This window comes from Cryptomeria japonica, chromosome 3, assembly GCF_030272615.1.
Source record: "Cryptomeria japonica chromosome 3, Sugi_1.0, whole genome shotgun sequence".
NCBI lineage: Eukaryota > Viridiplantae > Streptophyta > Pinopsida > Cupressales > Cupressaceae > Cryptomeria > Cryptomeria japonica.
Window position 1 is genome coordinate 236,513,821 of NC_081407.1, and position 21,667 is coordinate 236,535,487.

A 21,667-nucleotide genomic window follows, 5' to 3' on the forward strand; every position below is an offset into this window, starting at 1 on the left:
ACTACAGTGGCATTGGGGGCATTACTGGCACAAACAGATGATCAAGGGAAGGAACACGCCATTTACTACATCAGTCGGACGTTGGTAGGATATGAACTCAACTACACCCCCATTGAAAGAGCATGTTTGGCATTAGTACTCAACACACAGAAACTACGACACTATATGCTAAACAACAAGACAAAATTAATTGCTAAAATTGATCCACTTAAATATCTCCTGTCAAAAGCTATTCTCACTGGCAGAACGGCTAAATGGGTCATGCTCCTAAGTGAGTTTGACATCGAATATGTGGATAGAAAGGCAATCAAGGGACAAGTTATTGTAGATCAGTTGGTTGAAGCTCCACTTCCAGGTGGTCACCCTCTTCTCACAGAATTACTAGATGAGTTCATTATGACTGTTACCACATCCTCCACATGGAAATTGTATTTTGATGGCTCCTACACTCAAAATGGATCGGGGGCAGGAATATTATTGGTCACACCTCAAGGAGATGGCATCCCCAAATCATACAAGATAGCCTTTGCATGTACCAACAACATAGCAAAATACGAGGCCCTCATCATAGGTTTACACTTGGCTATCCATTGGAAAATAAAGGAGTTACAAGTTTATGGTGATTCTCAGCTCATTATAAAACAAGTCAATGATGAATACTAGACAAAAGATGATAAACTCCTTCCCTACTGTACCATGGTTGAAGATCTTAAACAACATTTCACGGCAATCAAGTTTGATCAAATCCCACGAACAAACAATAGGGCTGTAGATGCAATGGCCACCATTGGCTGCCTCCTTCAAATGCCAGCACACAGTCAGAAGTGTGAGTTCTTGGTCAAGCAATTGTTTATACCGGCATACGACCTACCAGAATCTAAAATGGTGTGTGTTCTCGTTGGTCCAGAGTCCCCTTGGTACCAAGAAACCTTCACTTTCCTCAAAGACAACACCATTCCCTCAAATCTCACCAAAACCCAACAACAAACTTTCATCCGCCGATGTGCCCGTTACACCATCCTTGCAGACACCTTGTTTAGAAGGCATTTTGATGTTCCCTCCTAAGGTGTTTAGATAAACAAGAAGCAGAATGGGCATTACGCGAAGTACATGAGGGTATCTATGGGGCACACTCAAGTGGACTCACATTGGCTAAAAAACTTTTGAGATCAGGATACTATTGGCCTAAAATGGAAGAAGATGCATACAATTATGTGAAGAAATGCATCCCTTTCCAGCAGCATGGCGACAAGATTTATGCACCGTCACAAGAATTGTAGCCATTCATTACACCATGGCCCTTCTCATAGTGGGGGCTCGATCTCATTGGAAAAATCCACCCTTCATCTTCCAACAGACATAAATTCATTATCACCACCACCGAATACTTCACTAAGTGGGTAGAGGCTATCCCTCTTACTTTCACCACCGGCAAGCAAATATCCAAATTCATCCTGAACTACCTAATCTGCCGATATGGCATCCCAAAAGTTATCATCACAAATAATGGTAAACAATTTAAAAACCAGGATGTCAAAGAAGTCTGCCAAAAATTCAACATCCAACACCACTTCTCCACTCCATATTATCCCCAAGGCAATGGCCAAGCTGAGGCTTCTAATAAAACCCTAATAAAAATCCTCAAAAAGACAGTCAATGAAGCAGGCCGTGATTGATACCTCCAAATCCATCCTGCATTGTGGGCCTACCGCACCTCCATCCGCACCCCCACAGGTGCCACTCCTTATTCCCTAGTATTTGGTTCTGAAGCTATCCTTCCCCTTGAGATCGAGATCCCCTCTCTAAGGGTATCACTGCAAAACATACTACCAGAGGAAGAATACAGAATTGTCCACTTATAAGAGCTAGAATTGTTAGATGAAAGGTGCCTCAAGGCCTTGAATCATCTCCGGGTATATCAAAACCATTTGCGCATGAGTTATCATAAAAAAGTCAAAACACAAGAATTCCAAGTTGGTGATCTTGTCCTCATGGAGAATCAGAAAAATCTACAAGAAAGAGAAAAGAAAGGCAAGTTCGAGCCTAATTGGCTTGGACCATATGTAATCATAATGAAATATGGATCAGGAGCTTATCAGTTGGCTACTCCTGAAGGCGATCTTTTGGATGATCCAATGAATATCATGCACCTCAAAAGGTTTTATGCTTAGTCCTCAGAAAGTCTTAAATTGTCAAAAAAATAAAAAAATGAGAAAAAAATCCTGAAAAAATCGTCACTTTGGTGCAAACCTGGCAAATAGGCACCTTATGATACAAAAAAAATTAAGAAAGAAAAAAAAATCAGAAAAAGAAAGAAAAACAATTCGTGGCGCTATGGGCAAGTATCTTAGTGAAAACCTCTGTGCAGGCACCAAGGTAAATAACCAGATCCACTGTCTATCATGTCGATACTACAAATCATCTGCCATCTAGCCCACCCATGCACAACATTCCTTCTTTTCCGCCTCCCAATAAAACATGCGTATGATGATGAGTCTTCACCTGAGTCATGAACAAGAAACGTCTCAGTGAAACTAAGCTTTTATGCCTCTGTATAAGCTTCAAGAAGGCTTGAGAAACAATCTCAAGTCCATCCTAGTTCTACTCTTGGCAAGAGGTATCATTTGGTCGCAAGGAAGAGACTTGTTAGATTTTGTTAGATCTTTTCATATAGGCTTGCATCTTTTGCCCTACGACTGCCACTATTTACGACTGCCTAGGTTCTTCCATATCCAGGTATGTTATGATAGGTGCATACTGGGGCATATTTCATAGTATGGCATGTTTTGGATCCTTCTTGTATAAACTGGCAACTTGGTACTAGTGTTTATCAACACTTACCTTCTCATGTACAAGATGTATCGGTGTGTTTGAGAGCAAGATGTGTTGTGTGCAAGAAATTCCCATTTGTCTGCAGAGTCAGTCCACGCCATGGGTTTCTCATGGCATCCTGATTTCTATAATCAGTGGTGCAAGTCACTCAAGGCAACATCAAACTAGGTTGGCTCTCCACATTTATTGTGCACAAAATCTCACCATCATTCCATCAAATCCTAAACTCAATAATCCCATGGAGTTCTCAATTACCCCCATTTTCCTCCACGGTCTCACATCTCATATTCTTCTTTCCAAATACCTCACGACTGCTTCATATTTCTTCCTCATTTATCCCTTCCACCCTAATTTTTCTTCCTCTATTTTTTTTCCTCGCATAATCAATTCTGATTCTGATCATGTCTTATACAGGATGAATCCTTCCTAAAACCAGACATTGTGATTGATCATGTCTTATACAGGATGAATCCTTCCTGAAACCAGACGTTGTGATCAATCATGTCTTATACAGGATGAATCCTTCCTGAAACCAGACACTGTGATCGATCATGTCTTATATAGGATGAATCTTTCCTGAAACCAGACGTTGTGATCTGATCATGTCTTATACAGGATGAATCCTTCCTGAAACCAGACGCTCTTATCATGTCTTATACATGATGAATCCTTCCTGAAACCAGACGTTGTGATCAATCATGTCTTATACAGGATGAATCCTTCCTGAAACCAGACACTGTGATCGATCATGTCTTATACAGGATGAATCTTTCTTGAAACTAGACGTTGTGATCTGATCATGTCTTATACAGGATGAATCCTTCCTGAAACCAAATGCTCTTATCATGTCTTATACAGGATGAATCCTTCCTGAAACTTGACGTTCGTTGTGATCGATCATGTCTTGTATAGGATGAATCCTTCCTGAAACCAGACGCTGTGATCGATCATGTCTTATATAGGATGAATCCTTCCTGAAACCAGACACTCTTATCATGTCTTATACAGGATGAATCCTTCCTGAAACTAGACATTGTGATCAATCATGTCTTATACAGGATGAATCCTTCCTGAAACCAGACACTTTGATCATCTTTGTCTTATATAGGATGAATTCTTCCTGAAACCAAACTGAATCTAGATCTTATCAATTGAATCAATCAAAATTTTTCAATTTTACCAACCTAAGAAATCAAGCTAATCAAAGAACTTGCTTTTTCATCACATCAAACCTATCGGGACATCAAATTCGCAAAACTCTAAAGATCAAATACCTCAATCGACCTCCCGAGGGGGCATCACCATTCAGTAATCTATCAATCAAGAGCCGGGGCATCCTATCAAACCAATATCAACATCAAAACAAGATTATTCTTTGAATCAATGCGTCATCACACCTCGCTTCAAAGAGGGGCAAAATGTAGACACTTAAAAATAATTATTTTAATTATTTTTAATTCCTCACATAATTAATTAATTAATTATGTTAATTAAAATTCTTCTCAATATTAATTAAATATAATTAATATTGTCACTATAGCATATGATTGATTTATTTAATAAATCAATCCCTTTCTTTATTCTTCTGAAAAATCAAATCCTCACAAATCTTCCTCTTAGCTAATTAATTTCAATTAATTAGTTAACCTACATGATTCCTACAAATCATCTTCTTAATTCATCAGTAACCTAATAAATTCTTCTAGAAACTCCCTAAACTCACTTAACATTATTCTTCTAATTTTTTATTCCCTCTACTCATTCTCTCTCCTAGTCAAATTCTCCTACAAATATAAATCCCACCTAACATTTCCTCTAATCCCCCTCCTAATAAGTCGTTAATGGCTAATCATTATGATTAGCCACAAAGTCAACTCGTTGTCCTTTCATCCAGCCACTAGCTGTAAATGCTCTGTTTCTAGATGAATGTAAGATTTTCGAAATCTCACATTCCTCTAGACATTTCCTTCTCCCAAGGAATTTTTAATTCCTTTTTATTCCTCTAATCCCCATAATATCCGTTTTTGGAGAATTTTTAATTCCTCCAATGCATCTTGTAGAGTGTGGAGATACGAAATGCCTTTAGGGCATATTTCTTGGTCTCCACACCCGCTCCTGGAGCTTGTGTGAGCTCACAAGTAAATCGTAGCCCTTCATCTTGAATTCATCCTACCCATTCGTTTTCCTCTCCTCTTCCTATAAAATAGGGCTCCATCCCTTCATTCAAAACATCTTGAAATCCAGTAAGCTTATGCTGCCCTTTTGAGCCCAGGAAATCATCTTGGCAACTTGATTATCTCATCCTTATCATTTTTCAAATCCATTCCATTTGTGCACAACATTGGGGAGCCATCCACATCCAACAATCAAAGGAGCACATCAAGTGGAGCATTATCAAGGGGCGCCTTCACTTCATCAAGCTCAATCCGAAGGAGAAGGTAAAATAGCAAGGTGAAATGGTTTTTTAATGATATTTTAGCATTCTACATGTTTATTTCATTATGTTTTGATCAGTTTACCTTTCAAATCTATTTTCCCCTCTTCAATCCACATTCTTACTAAGTTGTTCTTAAGGGAGATGTTCGTGTTAAAAATATGTTCTACCTAGCTATCTCAGCACCTAAGTCCTATTTACATTTTCTACATAATTTTACATATGGTACACATAAGATAATTATCACGTTATGTGTTAAGTCATAAGATTATGATACATGTCATAATACTATGCAATCCTATGTCTCACCTTACCCTACATAACCAAGGACTTTCCTTTGTAATCTCAATCAAGTTGTTTATAATTATATAATTACATCCTTTGATAAAATAGAAGTATTATCTCATATTTGATCTTTCTTGTACTTTCATAGAACTTATTAGATATTGGGTGGCTACAATCTTCATCTAAATATTTCATGGTATAGAGAATTCTATATCAACTCTTACAATAATGACACAATTTTATACAATAAGAGTGATTTATTTTGTTTCAAAAATATACAAATATGTGTTGTGGGTCCTTTTGTGTTAGTGATTCATGTCAGAGATTATTACTCATGAAGATAATTATATTTTTATATTAATGCATATATAATTTAAAAATATTCACAAAAAGTAGAAAATATAAGGTATACTAAAATAGAAAAAATATGTAAAGTTACATTTTTGTTTGTAGATGAGGTGTAACTATATAAATTACCTTTCGAAAAATGTAATGTTTGATGTTTAAGTATATTGACGTACTCTTGACTCTTTCTAGAATGAATCCACCTTATAATGCCCTACTATTTGGGTACGTATAGGATCATAAGGTGCCAAAAAGTGGCAATAGAAAACACACAAACCCAACCCCACCAAAGGCACCAATTGATGGCCTACCTGGTGGGGGGCTTCTCAATCTTCCAATATTGACTCACAAACTCCACCTTATTGAACAAGGAGAGTCACTTGTTATATCTTTTTCCAAACTAAATAGTAGGTGAATCCATAATCACTTTCACCCTCGAAACTGATGCCTCCAAACCAGTAGTAGGGGAAGAATCCAAATGCCTCTTCTTCTCGATCTCCTCCCAGATAACATGTAGAGTTGCTAAGTTCCTTTTAAAGATTTCATTCCTCTGCAAAAGCACATCCTCCATTTTTCTTTAGAGGGACACTTGGTTACTTTAAATCTCTTCATTTCCTTTCTGTTCTCTTTTTGTTCAATCTTCTCATATAGTCCCTTGAGTTCCTCCTCCATTTCTTCCCATTTATCTAGCTTAGCCAATTTTTAGCCACTTCATAAACTCTCTAATCTTTGTCCTCCACTACCCAGCTAGAAGCTCTAGAATCTGCTTGAGTGAAGGCTCCCAATTTATTAATTTTCTTTTTAGCCACATAAAGATAACTTAGGAGCCAAAGGATAATATCTTGTTTCTTATTGTAGTTGTCACAGAGTTCGTTAACTTTCTCCACATAGGTAGGGAAGACCTATTTTCTTTGCAAATTTACTAGTGATGAAGGTGGGGGGGGGGAGAAGGGGTGAAAGGGGTATCTACTTTGTTAATATGGTTGTACAGGGTCCACTCTAACCTAGTAGACCAAGAGGAAGTAAAATCCTTGGAGGCATTATCCTCTTTGTTTGTCTCTTCAATGATTTTTACAATAGTGGGAGAGGTTGGGGGGTTTTTAGATTTATCTATTTTTCTAGGGTTAACTTGGGTAGGATTCCCTTTAGGTTTATGAGTGGAAACATTCTCTTTGCACTCCATAATGTCTGAAAGCTCAATACACAAAAGAAGGCCAAAATGATTAAAATTCAGGCCTTTGGTATGGGTTAAAATTAGATGAATATTGTAAAGCTAAAGGATAAACCCTTAGAGTAGGGGAATAAAATGTTTGGTTTTGGCCTAGCTACGGACTGCGAAATAGATGGGAAAAGCCAATATGGGAAATTCATTTTCAACCCATACCTTAAATGATTGAGCATAGCAAAAGGTTGTGAATGTAAGCGTTTGAACCTCCTGTCCAAGGTGATGAACTTCATGAGGAGCAACACCACCTCTTTTCATATCCCAGGTAAGTCATTCCTATTGAAACCACTCTGTAAACAGATCACTTTTCTCCCAGCTTTAGAACCTTTTAAAATCTTCTTTGTAGTTACCTTTCAGCTTCTTAGGAAAGGTTGTGCCTTCTACCACCAGACCTGTAGCAGTTGCAATAGTCTTCATAGGCACAATGAATTTCAGCCCACCAACTTAAACTTCACCTTCATTCTAAGATTGAGCAAAATGTTCAGACATAGTAGGGTTGTAACCCTTCATACCTTCAACTTAGGTCACCAAATTTCCTTCCACCACCTAATTCCAAAGAACCCCATTTTGTTTAAACTTTTTGCAATTGTCTAGCTCTGTCTAAATGAGGTCCCTACCCATAGTATGCACAATAAAACCAAGAATAAGACTTAGAGAGGGATATCTAAAACAGGTTTGGGAAAGAGACAAAAAGGGTGGTATTACTAAAAGCGTAACTATCACAAGATTTAACAAAGCCAATCCTTTCCAATAAATTATTGTAGTACAACATGGCTAGGAAAAAGACTAATAAGGAAATAATTAAATATTTAATTCTCATTGAGATGATTGTCTTCAAGGATCATGACATGAAACACCTTCTAGTAATTTGTGCAACACAATCTAGGTTCTAAGGCCCTTAGAAAATAGGTCTAAGTTAGCCAACCTATCTACAATATTATTTCCTTCTATAAAGGGGTGATGAAATAAAGTATGTGGCCAAATGTAGCAATCATATCTTGGCACTTAGTGATTAGATCTGCCACCCACCATCTAGGATTCACTTTCATGTGCAACATCATAATTACAATTTTTGAATCACCTTCAATGATGATTTTTTGGTAGCCTTTGTATTTCGCATTAGTGATGCCAAAGAAAGACGCCATTACTTCCACGATGTTGGAGATTTGGGATCCTGGATTTTTCATATAGACCACTATGACTTTACCCCTTGGATCTTTGATGACCTAACCCCCATCAGCTTGACCTAGGTTACCTTTAGAAGACCCATCAAAATTTAGCTTTCTCACTCATTTGTTGTAGATTATTTTCTAAGTATTTATTTTTCTTAGCATAATATTAATTAGTTATAATTTGTAAGCCCACTTTCAAAAATTATTTACAAATATTTCATTCTATTAGCAATAAATCTTCAGCTTTCAAGTAGCCATGATAGAAAGTGAATATTACATGTTATCTTTAGAACTTCCTTCGTTGTTGATTTGCATTATCTTAGTATTTAGGTAATATGTTGTAAGTACTATTTTAAATATTAAACAAATAAGAATTCTCAAAAAGTACTTAATTTTTTTTTGCATTTTTCTTTATATTGCTAATCATTAACAAATATTATTCTTGTGTATGAGCATCAACATGTGACCAATAGAAACTCTTGCAAGCACAACCATAAGACTAGTATGAACTCTTTTGGAGCAACCACACTAGAAACTACCTTCAAAAGACCAAAAGTCACAAATTAGAATTTCATATTAGATATCCCTTTGAAATTTGAACTTAAGCCTCTACAAATAGAACTCAATGCTTTAAGCAATTAAATCCAACCCTTTGAATATTTGTATATTTATTTGAATGTTAAACATATATAAATATATTCTAGTTAAAAATAGTATTAACAGATTTACTAATTCTATATTAATTTAAAAAAAACAAAAAAAAACAAAAAACAAAACAAACAAACAAACACCACCATGAATGATCAAAATCTTAAATATCCTTGTCAATTAATTGAAGCTACTTAAAAAATATATATATTGAACAAAGATAAACTCTTTAGCTTATGATAATACCAAGGATGTGGTCTCATGGAATAGTTGTAAGAACTATGAGAAAACTAAACTTATAATACAAACAAGAAAACAAAAGCTCCTGTATTAGAATTTTAAGGGGTTGTCTTTAGAATATGACTGAAAGTTTCCGATCTACTTTCTATTACTGTATTCCTAAATATCATTCATCTGCATCATCCCTCCCTGACTTCCCTTCCAGAATACTCGCTCCCTTAATCTCCACTTCCGGGTCCATGCAAGGGCACTGCTTAGAAGGTGTAAGTCCTTTCCCAGAGAGCGAAGCAACCCTAAACAGACCAGGCACTTCTAAAATGGCTTCCCTCTGTACGACCGTCAAGTTATCCATGCCTGGCCTGCTATTTTGGGCACCACTTCTGTAGGTCACATAGACAACCTGGCACAAATTGTACTCGAGCTTCTTTGCTCCCATATCTTTCCAATATGGCAGTGCAGGATTCCTGTGAGGATATTTTTCCAGAGCTAAGGCCGATTCTACTCTATCCCACACTCCAAGACCAATTATCTGCTTCCATCTAAGGAGTCATAGAAAGACAAGGAAATCATTCCTTTGTAGCAGTTAAAATAAGATCTGAGAATGGCGAGGCAGGAGTAAGAGAGCACTTCCTGTCTCTTCCAACTGCAGTATATTCGACGCATACTCACGATGTCTCCAACTGAGAGCTTTGCAAACGGCACCCCTTTACCTGGTTCGGGTGAAGTGAAGCGGAACCAGCCTGAGTCAACTATTCTCACTGCACACTTCAATCCCTTGGTGAATGCAGCTGCCTGCATTTGCACCAAAGTCCCAAACAGGTCACTTAATCAGTTTATTTAATCAGGACAGTGTGTAGATTTGTTTGGGCAGTTCATCTGAAATTTCGTTCATTTCTTTAATATAATCTATGTAGATAATTTATCTGAAATCAAGTTCATTTTTTAATAGAATTCATTTATGAGTTCTATTAATAGATTCAACTTTAAATAAGCATAATTCCAAATGAACCATCTGAATAATTTTAATTAGAAAAATAAAAATCAACACATGAAATTTAAACCTGACCCATCTCAAACATACTACTTCTCATCTAAGACTATGGATATCTAACATACCTCAGGTAGATTTGAGGTCGATTTATCTTCATTTAAGGATTCATCTTTGCCTGCTGCAAAAACAGCAGTCTGCATAAATAAGTAAATCTGGGGACTATTAGAACACATAAATGAATAAACGAAATGGTCAGGGAGATATAAAGATAGAAAAAAGTACATACCCATGAAAAATCAAGGCATCTGAGAATAGTGACTGTAATGTTGTGGGTCTTTTCGATAAGAGTAGCCACAGTGGCCATGTAGGCAAGTGCATCCTCAATGTTACAGCCCTCCTCGGGTTTGAAGATGCCGAAAGACACGCTCTGGCTATGACCACTCTCATTGGAAACAACCATTTTAGATATGGATGTTTTAGAAGAGATTTCTGGTTGATCAGAAGTTACAGATTGGTTTCGTTACGGATCAATGTGGAGTTTAAGTAATGCAAATACAGCACTGAATGGCGTGTGCGTAGGTGGCGTGAATATTTGATTGTATTTGATTGGATTTGCGCGCTGAGAATGAAGGGACGGAAACGCAGAAACCCATAAAAAAATATCCATAGAAAGAGAGACATGGAGTGTAAAGAGGACAGAGTATAGAGATAGCCTTGTGGCCATGTGCGCCACTGCAATAAGTTTGAAGATGTCCAAGGAAATGCTAACGCTTGGCGAGGCTCCGTACCAGAAATTATTTGTGTTATGTTGTCTTATGTTCAGTTTAAAGGAGAGACGTCAGAGTTTGAAAGATCTCAGAGTTTAGTTAAAGCAATTCTTCTAGTGCACTATGGCACAGAGGCATAGTTGTCGGGGATCTTTTTAATTGAATATTTTCTATCTAATTTTACTTAATACAGATATTTATAAGGGTAGGGAAACACATTCATAAAGATGAGAGAGATTGAGGCTCCAATGAAGACTAATAAACACTAGCAGTTGCAGGGGGAGTGCGAGGCCGATAGGTCTGACTGTTAAGGCAGTAGGTTTGGAGGAAGATGAATGAGCCATACAAATTACTTAACGGTAAATGTCACATCACTATCATGCCGTATCGTCCTGATTTACTTAGTTCTTCACTTTTATAATGTAAGGGTCCCTAATAAATGAGAGTGACAATAAAAGTAAGAGGAAAAGTGACATGAGCTGATATATGTTCTAGAGTTATAAATATCAACAGTTGTGATATTGAGTGGTCAATTTTATTAAAGGCAAAGAGTTAATTGCACAGTAAGACAATTTTTGTGTACATAACCCAACCAATGGTTGTTCCCAAATTTGAAAAAAAATTTCTGTAAGAGTCCCTAATAAATGAGAGTGACAATAAAAGTAAGAGGAAAAGTGACATGAGCTGATATATGTTCTAGAGTTATAAATATCAACAGTTGTGATATTGAGTGGTCAATTTTATTAAAGGCAAAGAGTTAATTGCACAGTAAGACAATTTTTGTGTACATAACCCAACCAATGGTTGTTCCCAAATTTGAAAAAAAATTCCCACCCACCATCCCCCATGCTGGTGTATGCAGCATGATGTACTTGAAGAATATGTCATGAATATAGTTTTACATTTTTTTTTGTAGGCTATATTATTTCCAACCAGTTTTTTTTGTCGGACCTAGAGTATTATTGTTATCCACCCTCCATCCCCAATGCTAGTAAGAGCAGCATGTTGTATAGGCTTTTGTTGAATTCCATGTGATGTATATGATGAAAGACCTGCATCATTGTTTCATTTATATAAGTTATATTTGGATAACATATAACTTTGGTGAAGATAAAAACTTTGAAAATCTTGAAAATTTGAAAGTTAGTAGTTTTTAGAAATATATTACTTGATGGATGTGTAATTGCAGAATTGGAATCTCCTGTATGATTCATTTGAGTATTTGCTTGTTGTGAGGGATCTTTTCTGCACTGAACTTTATGAAAATAATAATTAAATTTGGTTTAAGATGTGAAAGGAAGTTAATTTTTTCAAGTGGTTATGATATTCTTATCTACCTAAGATTATTTTTGTAATCTGAAAAGATTTACCTGTTGTTCTTTATGGAAAGCTAATTTGTTCAGTGAAGAGAACCTGCAAGCGTGAACTGGTGTTAAAGAGAGAAGGCAGTTAATGTTGAATTGAATAATAGGTACAAATTCAAAACCTTGAGAAAGCATAATACGTGTAAAAGTTAACACGTGGATGGATATTTGAACACCCTAAACAAAGTAAGAAGCTTGCAAATAGACGTTGGTAATTTAATATATTGAACAAGTAAGTAAGGTTTACATACCGTTAAAGCAATGACCTTGCTGCATTTGATACTATTCTTTACTGAAAGCTTAATTATTGATTGAAAATAACTTGAAGTGGTAAAGGATTGTTAATGGGAAAAGGTAGGTAATGATAAATAGTACAATACTTATCAATTATAAAGAGCGTCACAGTGAGCAAATACCATCACAAATCATTATATGTGTAAAAGTGAACATGTACCTTGCAAACTGAAATTGGTCAAATGTAGAAATAGTTAAAGAACATAAACAAAGCAACGAACTTGAAAGTACAGTGCAGAAAATCTGAAGACTGTTACATACCTTGAAATTCTTGAGATTGCAGATTGAAATTGTCGAGGTCCACAAACAGTTAAAGAACATAAACAAAGTGAGAACCTTGTATTAGTACATCATTATTGAAAATTAAATGCATTGAACAAGTGGTTACAATTTGTAATTGTTATATTCATATGATGTTAATGGTTACTGAAATTTGAATTATTCAATCAAAAGAACTTGAAAGTGTAAAGGATTGTTAATTTTGACAAGATAGGTAATGATAAATAGTATAATACTTACTAATTGTAAAGAGAGGCAGAGTGAGGAAACATCATCACAAATAAATGTGTTAAAGTGTACAGGTCCATTGCACACTAAAAGTGGTGAAATCTACGAACAGTTAAAGAACATAAACAAAGCAAGGAAGCTGAAAGTAGAGCACAGAAAATCTGAAGACTGTTACATACCTTCAAATTAGTGAACTTGGTGTATTGGATGTTGTTCTTTTTGAAAGCTAACCTTCATAAAGTATATTTCATATGATGTTATTGTTTACTGAAATTTGAATTATTCAATCAAAAGAACTTGAAAGTGTAAAAGATTGTTAATTTTGACAAGATAGGTAATGATAAATAGTATAATACTTACTAATTGTAAAGAGAGGCAGAGTGAGGAAACATCATAAAAAATAAATGTGCTAAAGTGAACAGGTCCGTTGCACACTGAAAGTGGTGAAATCTACAAATAGTTAAAGAACATAAACAAAGCAAGAAAGCTGAAAGTAGAGCACATAAAATCTGAAGACTGTTACATACCTTCAAATTAGTGAACTTGGTGTATTGGATGTTGTTCTTTTTGAAAGCTAACCTTCACAAAGTATATTTTATATGATGTTATTGTTTACTAAAATTTGAATTATTCAATCAAAAGAACTTGAAAGTGTAAAGGATTGTTAATTTTGACAAGATAGGTAATGATAAATAGTATAATACTTTGTAATTGTAAAGAGAGGCAGAGTGAGGAAACATCATCACAAATAAATGTGTAAAAGTGAATAGGTTTGTTGCACACTGAAAGTGGTGAAATCTACAAACATTTAAAGAACATAAACAGTGATGCAGTGAGTAAATAACATCACAAACCATTATATGTGTTAAAGTGAATAGGTGCGTTGCAAACTAAAAGTGTTTTGGGAGCTGTGATAAATAAGAATGTATGAGAAACAATTTTTGACAAATAGGAGGGGAAAAATTTGTTGAAAGTTATAGAATTGTTGAATAGGAAGTTTTTGTTGCATACCTAGGCCATGTAAAATGACTCTTCACTTCCATAGACATTAATTGTGTTGTTGATCCTGAAAAGTAAAAATATTGCTTTGTGGTGATACATTGAATAAAAGATATACAATACATGAAAACAGAATGAAGATGTGATTTGCGTACCTATTTGTGTTTGTTTTGTAGGTATGCTTGTTCTATGTTGTGCAAAACCTACAGCAAGCGGGCTTCCTCTGCTTTCCGTAGTACTATTGATGTTGCACCTTTCAATCGAGAGTACCTTTGGTAGGTGAAGCCTGGTTGTATACGTAGGTGTTCAATTGCTTTTACTCTTGAAAGTGTTGTGAATGTTAGGCCTTGTTTCTCTATTTTTCCAATGTCAACTGTGGCAAAGTCTAATGTCAACCCCTGTGATTTGTGAATAGTAATGCCCCATGCCATTGCAAGTGGAATTTGTGTTCGGTTTCCTCTAGTAATTGGTGGAATTGGGACAAATTTTGCATTTTGTGGATCCCATGAAGGTCTAGTATAATGTTCGAAAAGAACAACGACATATTTTGGCAAATCAGGTGGTTTGGAAGCTGCATCGTAGACAATTTGTTTGATTTGACCCAAAGCACCATTTACAAGGCCAACTTCTATCCATAAATTTGCAATAAGCATAATTTCATGGTCTATAGAAAGAAGAATTTCAAATGCTAGTTGTTCTTCTTGGTGTGCCTACTTATCTCTTTGATGTGCAATGATTGTTGTTGCACGTGCAATGGGTGAGTGCAATTGTGTTAACATTTTTATGTTGTGTGCACTTGAAGCTGCATTTGTTGCAAACAAATGCTTCTGTTGGCTGAAGTGATTATTGTCATCAAGTGTCAAAGCATGGGTTGACCGCAACTGGAGGGATTCCTAGTCTATTTGCAATGGTGTTGAGTTGCGGATATTAAGCAATATTTCATGAAATCTTATGTGTGAAGAACTTGTGCCTTGTTGACAAAATGGAATATCCAAGGTGACAACAGTATTGAATGTGTGCCATAGAGCCAGTGTTGTTGAGTGAGATGAATATAATGGCCTATCCATAACTGGGGAAAGCTGTGCAAGATCACCAAACAAAATCACTAAGATGCCTGCAAATGATTCATGCTGTCTGCTGGGAAAAGCTTCTCGCAATCTTTTATCAATCTTAATGAGTAATTGAGGGCCAACAAAGCTCATTTCATCTATTAAAATATACTGTAAGTGTTTGCATTGCTCTTCAAACATTAATAGGGAATGGCCTGTTAAGGGTTTGTATTCTTGAATGGGTATACAGAGGGCAGCTTGGATTGTGGTTGCTTGGATATTATATGCAGAGACACCTGTTGGTGCTAGTACAAGCAATGGGTATTGTGCATGTTCTGAATTTGAATTTAACTATCTGTGTATGCAGTCAATAAGAAATAATTTTCCAGTACCTGCTGTGCCTTGACTGATTAATCATAATGGTGAACAATGCAGGTTCTGTTCAGCATGAGTTTTAATAATATCAAGTGCAATCATTTGGTTTCGTGCAAGCTCATAGTTAGTAGGTGCATTTAAATGAGGGTTGGCAAGATTGTGGGGTGCTTGTCTTTTCTCTGTTAAAATAAAGTGAGATGATTTTGAATGCAGTGGTTCATCAGGTATAGAAAAAGTCCAATCAAACTGCAGATCAAAATAACGTTTCCCAAGCATTTGAAGAGCAACAACGTCAAAGTTGTTTGATGCTCCCATTTGTGACAAAAACTCCCATTCATACAAATCTTCATGAGTTGATTGACGAATATCTTCTGGTTGTAGGTCTTTGCCATTTTCTGTGGTAATGTGTTCTTCAAAACCATTTACATGCCACCGGATGTAATCTGTACTTTGAAGATCTTTCCAATTTATGATTATTTCTTCAGCTGAGCTCCCTATATGCAGAGTAATAATTCAAAATGGTTTGTAAAGAATTAATTCACTCCAATAGAAACTTTCAAAACTGCTGTCCTCTTCTAAAGGTAAAGATTTGTGTTGTGGGTAGACATTTACAATTGTGAGTAGCTTTCTTTTCATCCATTTACATGATTTATGGTGCTCAGAGTATGTATATAGCTGGGCTGAACGAAGCAAAGTCAGGTTTGCTAATTATGATGGTTGTTTCATGTAGTTTGAGATGTAAGATATTGAGGTTTGAGATTCTTCATCACAATTAGCTATACGTTGGAAGATTTTTTTCCCAACATTCAGGTTTACAAATTGGCATGTGAAAGATATCAATGGGAGTTTAAACAACATGTGATAAGTTTCTTGTGCGCTAATGTCCATATCAGCAATAATTCCCATGAGCAGCCTTTGGTATGCTAAGAGTATTGTATCATCTAAATTTGTTGATTCAACTATACGTTTCAAGATATCAATATAACTTTCTGACTTTTGTTCAGTTTTGGATGCATACTTTGAAATATATTGTAGAACTGCTTTTTTGGAGCAGACAAGCTGGCAGTCAACATTAACCCTCCATATGGCGAGCATTGTTGGGTTGTGTACATTTAGCCGGTTATCATTCCTTGCTGGTTTGTATGATGGGTTATTATTGTGGTCTAATATCAGTGAGGATTCTGGTTGATTAGGCCAAGGAGCTTTGTACCGACATTGAAGGGTTGAGTTTTTTTTCCTCAAGCAGGTATACTCTAAACACTTTGTATGCCATTGAACAACATTGAGTAACTCAGTGTAATCAGTGCAAGGATCTGACTTGGATATGATCTCTATATCTGCAAGACATGGATTTGAAATTGCAAGCATATATTGTCTGTTCAAGCGAGCTTCTTCAGGACGTGGATTCCATGTTGTGATGTACTGGTCAAAGAAGAGTTTAACTGATTGGATACTTGCATGATCTGACCAGTCAAGTTTATCAATATTTGGTGCTTCTGGCAACCAAAGAAAGCCATGTATATGTGTAGATCCTTGGTGTTGCCATTCATATTTGTACCAGTGGTCAATAGTTTTCAGTTCTTTGGCAATGACTTCATCACAAAAGATTTGAAATCTTAAGTGCAAGTATAAAGCTGTAATGTGTGGATTATTGACTAAATTTTCAGTAAATTGTCTTCTGTTGTTAGGTGTAGTAGCTAACTTTGATTTTGGCAATAACTTATGCAAGTCTGGCCATTTTGTATCAGCTGAACTTAAGGTGAAGAACAATGTAGGTGCACCTAACTGCTCTATCATTGAGGTAAGGTCACGCCGGGACTTGCTCCAAAATGCGTGTGTACCACACAATGATGCTGCATATCGCATGATATGATTTGGTAATTCACTTGATGGTGTGTTTTGCAAGTATTCCTTTAGGCCATGAAGATTGTGTGGAAGACTATCTTGTAGATTAGTCTTAATGAAGACAACAGCTGATTGCTCGGATCAATGTCTCATCATAAGATTGTAGATATAATATCTAAAGCGAACATGTTGCCCAAATCTTTGATCATAATATTTGATCAAGTGCAAAGCATATTCATGTAAATGTACTTGCCTTGTTCTTTGTTGTAGTGGTAAATCTATTCCAGAAGGGAAAAGTGTTGGGAATGCCATGGAAAGGAGGCCCTCAGTATTGTACTCATTGATAGGCGATGTACTAATTTGTGGCCAAGGAATAACGTTGTTGTTACTGTTATCTAGATGGAGGATGTTTTTGATTGCATCAAGTTCTGGTATTGATGATGATAGTTGTGGGATAAATGAGGAACTATTCTCCCCTATTTGTTCTTCGTTGTTAATATTCAGTAGAGTAGAAGTATCTTCAACAATATCTTCTTGCAGGGAATGCACTAAATGCAGTAGCTCTGTAATGTCAGTGGTTTCCTCTGGCAATAGATGCACTGCATCTAGATCAATGACTACATCCTTGTAGTATTGATCATGTTTCATTTTGTAAGTCAATGCATTCATGACGTGAAATCTATTCATGTAACAGTCATAAGTTAATCCTTGCAAATTGGTTCTACAGACAATTAGAATTTCTAATTGGTTAATATGGCGAGGTAATATTATTGCAATTTTAGAAATATCTTGTGGAAAGTTTATTGTATGGCCAAAATATTTGTATTTCCCTCCCCTTGCATTTGTTACTTGTAAAATAGGGGCAATTCTTGATATGAGCATTTCTTCTACTTGAGAGAGACACTTTAAAATAGAAGGTTGCTCACCTGGGTCCATATTGTTTGATAATTAGAAGTGGTGGAGGCCTTTTTCACCATAGCATCTCATGTACATAAGTACGTGATTGACTTTTTTAATAGTCATGCCCACATACATTTCTTTGCAAACAGAACATGGCTCTATGACCTCCAACATATCAATCTTTTTGCAGAAATTAGACAACGTATTTTGAAAAGCAGTCTTCACAACAAGTTCAGGAGCAGTAGAAAATGTTTGATTGAGATTAATTTGCTTAACACCATTGTTTTCTATTTCTAATAACTTTCCTGAGTTATTGGAAGGTCTATGTAGTGCATGACGCCTCAGTTGTCATTTCTTGGAGATATCGGCTCTGTTCTTTGCATAATAAGTTTTATTGGTTTCACTTCTCCAATTTGATAGCATCAATTTCTTGAGGGCAAGACTGAATAGATATCTAATATTTGAAAGAGAGCAGAGGTATGTCAGAATTTTCATAGTTGAAGGTGGTTAACTTTGAAGTATGTATCAAGAATGTATGAGAATTGAAAAATTGCTTCATCTATGGTTATGTGATTTCAGAGGATTTGTTCTGTATGTAAATTGCTTTTGTTGTGTTTATTTGTATGTCTAGTGATCTGTTGTGTTGTTTTGTTGCTCTCGTTCACTCAACTTATATGCACACATATTCATATACTTGTAAATGAATTTACTTGAAATGTATGGGTTCTGGAAAGTCATAAATTGACTTTGTAGTGTTGTAATGCGTAGACTTGTTGCTGTTAGCAACTTGGATTTTGAAAAGGTAGCATTGTAATATAGGTATGCATAGATATAGTATTTTTTGATACATACGCATGTGTGTATACATATATACATATGAATTTAATACTCGAAGCGCTGCATACAAACATATGCACATATATAACTACACATGTATATATCAAAAAAACTAACACTATGAGTAATAATAGTATATATATATTTATCAGTGTATATATGTATAATTGTTTGTTGTTCTTAGTTGTTCTTAGTTGTTTCTTGTTTTTAGAACCATGATTCTAATACAGGTATGCACAACTATAGTAAATTCTGATACATAGATATGTATGCACACATATACACATGTACATATACATATCATTTAAAAATCCAAAGTTTTGTATATGAACATATGCACATATATAACTACACATGTGTATATCAAAAAAACTATAACTATGAGTACTTATATATAGTTATGTACATATATAAGTATTGTTGTATATCTATGGAATTCTATAAGTATGAATAATTGTGGTGTTGTATAGTTATACAGATAGATATTAGACCAAAAAAACAATGATATACGTGCATATATGTATAATTATTTTGCAAACAACATAGTGTCAGCACATTTAAAAGTAATGACTATGACTGCAAATAACTTGTGTCTAGAGGAAAAACTTTCAAAGAAATAATCGGTAGATGTAAGAAATGTTCATATAGATATTTATAGAAGCAACCTTGTCTTTGTAAAATGTAATTGTTTGTATATGTAAAACTATTAAATATGTAAATTAGCTAATGGTATAACTGTATTGTAAACTGCAAAGTTTAATAATGAGAAAATATGCATTATCATTCTAAGTCTATGTACTGAGGCGGCCAATTTCTACAAGTACTGCATGACACTCAACTTTGAAGTCAACATGAGCGACTTTATTGACTGTCACTTTCATCTTTGATTCTGAATTATATGTCTCAGTAGAAACCAATTGTGTGAATGAATAGTGATGTGGCAGTAGTCTCTTAATCAGTGAGGAAGGTGTCTCTATTGTTGTTGCATCATCTAGTAATGCATAAACCTGTTTTTTAGTTTTGTGTAGCAAGTGAATGCTACCCTCATCAAATCCAGTTGCCCATAGAGTACCTGTGGCATCTTGTAACTTTAGTGGTAAGAGGTAACTATAATTACAGTCTTGCATAGTCATTTTACATCTAGAGAAGAACCAAGAATCATCAACTTGTTGTGTACATTTTTTCTTGCAAGGCCTTCCATTGACTATCAGTGGACAGGCTGCGTAATACAAATTTTGGTCATTTACGATTACAAAGCGTAGAACAACTAGCAAAGCTGTCTGAATTGTTTTTGGTTTGATGCTCATCCACTCATGGATTGAGGAAATTATCATTCTAGTATATTTGCCATCTATGTGGATAGTTTCTGCAACAAAGGGTACAACATGCAAAGGGTCCTTTCCTCTTAATGTTAGAATCTCTGCTTCTTGAAAAGTTGGGTTGATATGTAATGTCGTTGTAGCTGTTATGTTTATAAGCTTCCCATTGAAATAACCAACATGAGCATTACACAAAGCAAGGATGACCACACTATCATTGGTCAACATATTTTTTAAGTCTAGGCCTTTTTGTTATGCCATTGGACCCCATAAGTTGATGTCAATTATTGAATCAGATAGATCATTTATTTTCACAACACGTTTTTGTGTTTGACTGCCATCTTTCTTGTGTATTGGAATGATATTTCCAACATATAGAACAAGACCAATTATGTCAACCAACGTGTTATTTGTTAGATGAAACAATTCACTAATGGGTGTGAAAGGAGGACCTTGTTGATCTGCCCGTTCTTCGTTGTTGCAATGTTTCAGTATGGATGCATCAGACAAGGTGATTTCTAAATGACTATTTAGTTTGTTGTACCTTGCATTTGACTCCTTAACAGATCCCTTTGAAATAATATAATGTGAACCTATGTCTACACGGTTAGAGTGTAACTTAGCTATCTCATCAAAACATGTAATTCTAATTTTAGAACCCTCACAATCAACAATGTCAAAGCTAAACACATGGCCATTTTTCATTGCTATACTATATGCCTTAATAGGACATTTATGAGTAACTCTCCCTTTGATTGTCCATTTATTTTGGTATGGATTCAAAGTTTTGATAGGGCTTATATTTTCAGAAGTTGTTGTTTGTAGGGATGGCAATTTAGTTGCAAACTGAAGAGATCGTTTAGATGTTGATGGTCCGTCCTCAAACATCATTTCTGGTTCTTGTTCTTTGAACATGTATACTGGTTTATCAAAGAATGGGCAATCAGATTGTTTCACTTCCAGACTAAGTATTACAATAGTCATGTGAAAACAAAAAGGCTTCTTCTTAAATTACTGTTAATTATACATAAACAAAAAAAAAAAAAAAGATGAAACATATTGTTCTTAATAACCATAGTTGATTCCCTACCTTGTGTTCCATATGTATCAGCATGTATAACTCGATAACTAGACTATTGTGCCTATTTTTAGAATATCTGAATCTATCAGAGTAGCATATTTAGAAGGCAAGATTGCCAATTGCATGTATGTGCCATCAGATAACACTAATTTATGTTT

The 21,667-nt window shown here is 35.5% G+C and overlaps 3 protein-coding genes across 3 annotated transcripts; all 3 read right to left on the reverse strand.

The window, feature by feature from the left end:
- Positions 1–9,149: 9,149 nt before the first annotated feature.
- On the reverse strand, positions 9,150–10,804 carry LOC131074342 (uncharacterized). The gene is made up of 3 exons (XM_059217879.1): positions 10,459–10,804; positions 10,298–10,366; positions 9,150–9,973 (listed from the first exon to the last, which is right to left on the reverse strand). The coding sequence occupies exons 1-3, from the start codon at positions 10,630–10,632 to the stop codon at positions 9,707–9,709; spliced, it is 510 nt and encodes a 169-aa protein (XP_059073862.1). The 5' UTR covers positions 10,633–10,804; the 3' UTR covers positions 9,150–9,706.
- Positions 10,805–19,900: 9,096 nt separating this feature from the next.
- Positions 19,901–20,656, reverse strand: LOC131874063 (replication protein A 70 kDa DNA-binding subunit E-like). Its single transcript, XM_059217281.1, has one exon. It carries the CDS (start codon positions 20,654–20,656, stop codon positions 19,901–19,903), a length of 756 nt encoding a protein of 251 aa, XP_059073264.1.
- Positions 20,657–20,680: 24 nt separating this feature from the next.
- On the reverse strand, positions 20,681–21,412 carry LOC131074341 (replication protein A 70 kDa DNA-binding subunit A-like). The gene has a single exon (XM_058010935.2). It carries the CDS (start codon positions 21,410–21,412, stop codon positions 20,681–20,683), a length of 732 nt encoding a protein of 243 aa, XP_057866918.2.
- Between the last annotated feature and the right edge of the window lie 255 nt (positions 21,413–21,667).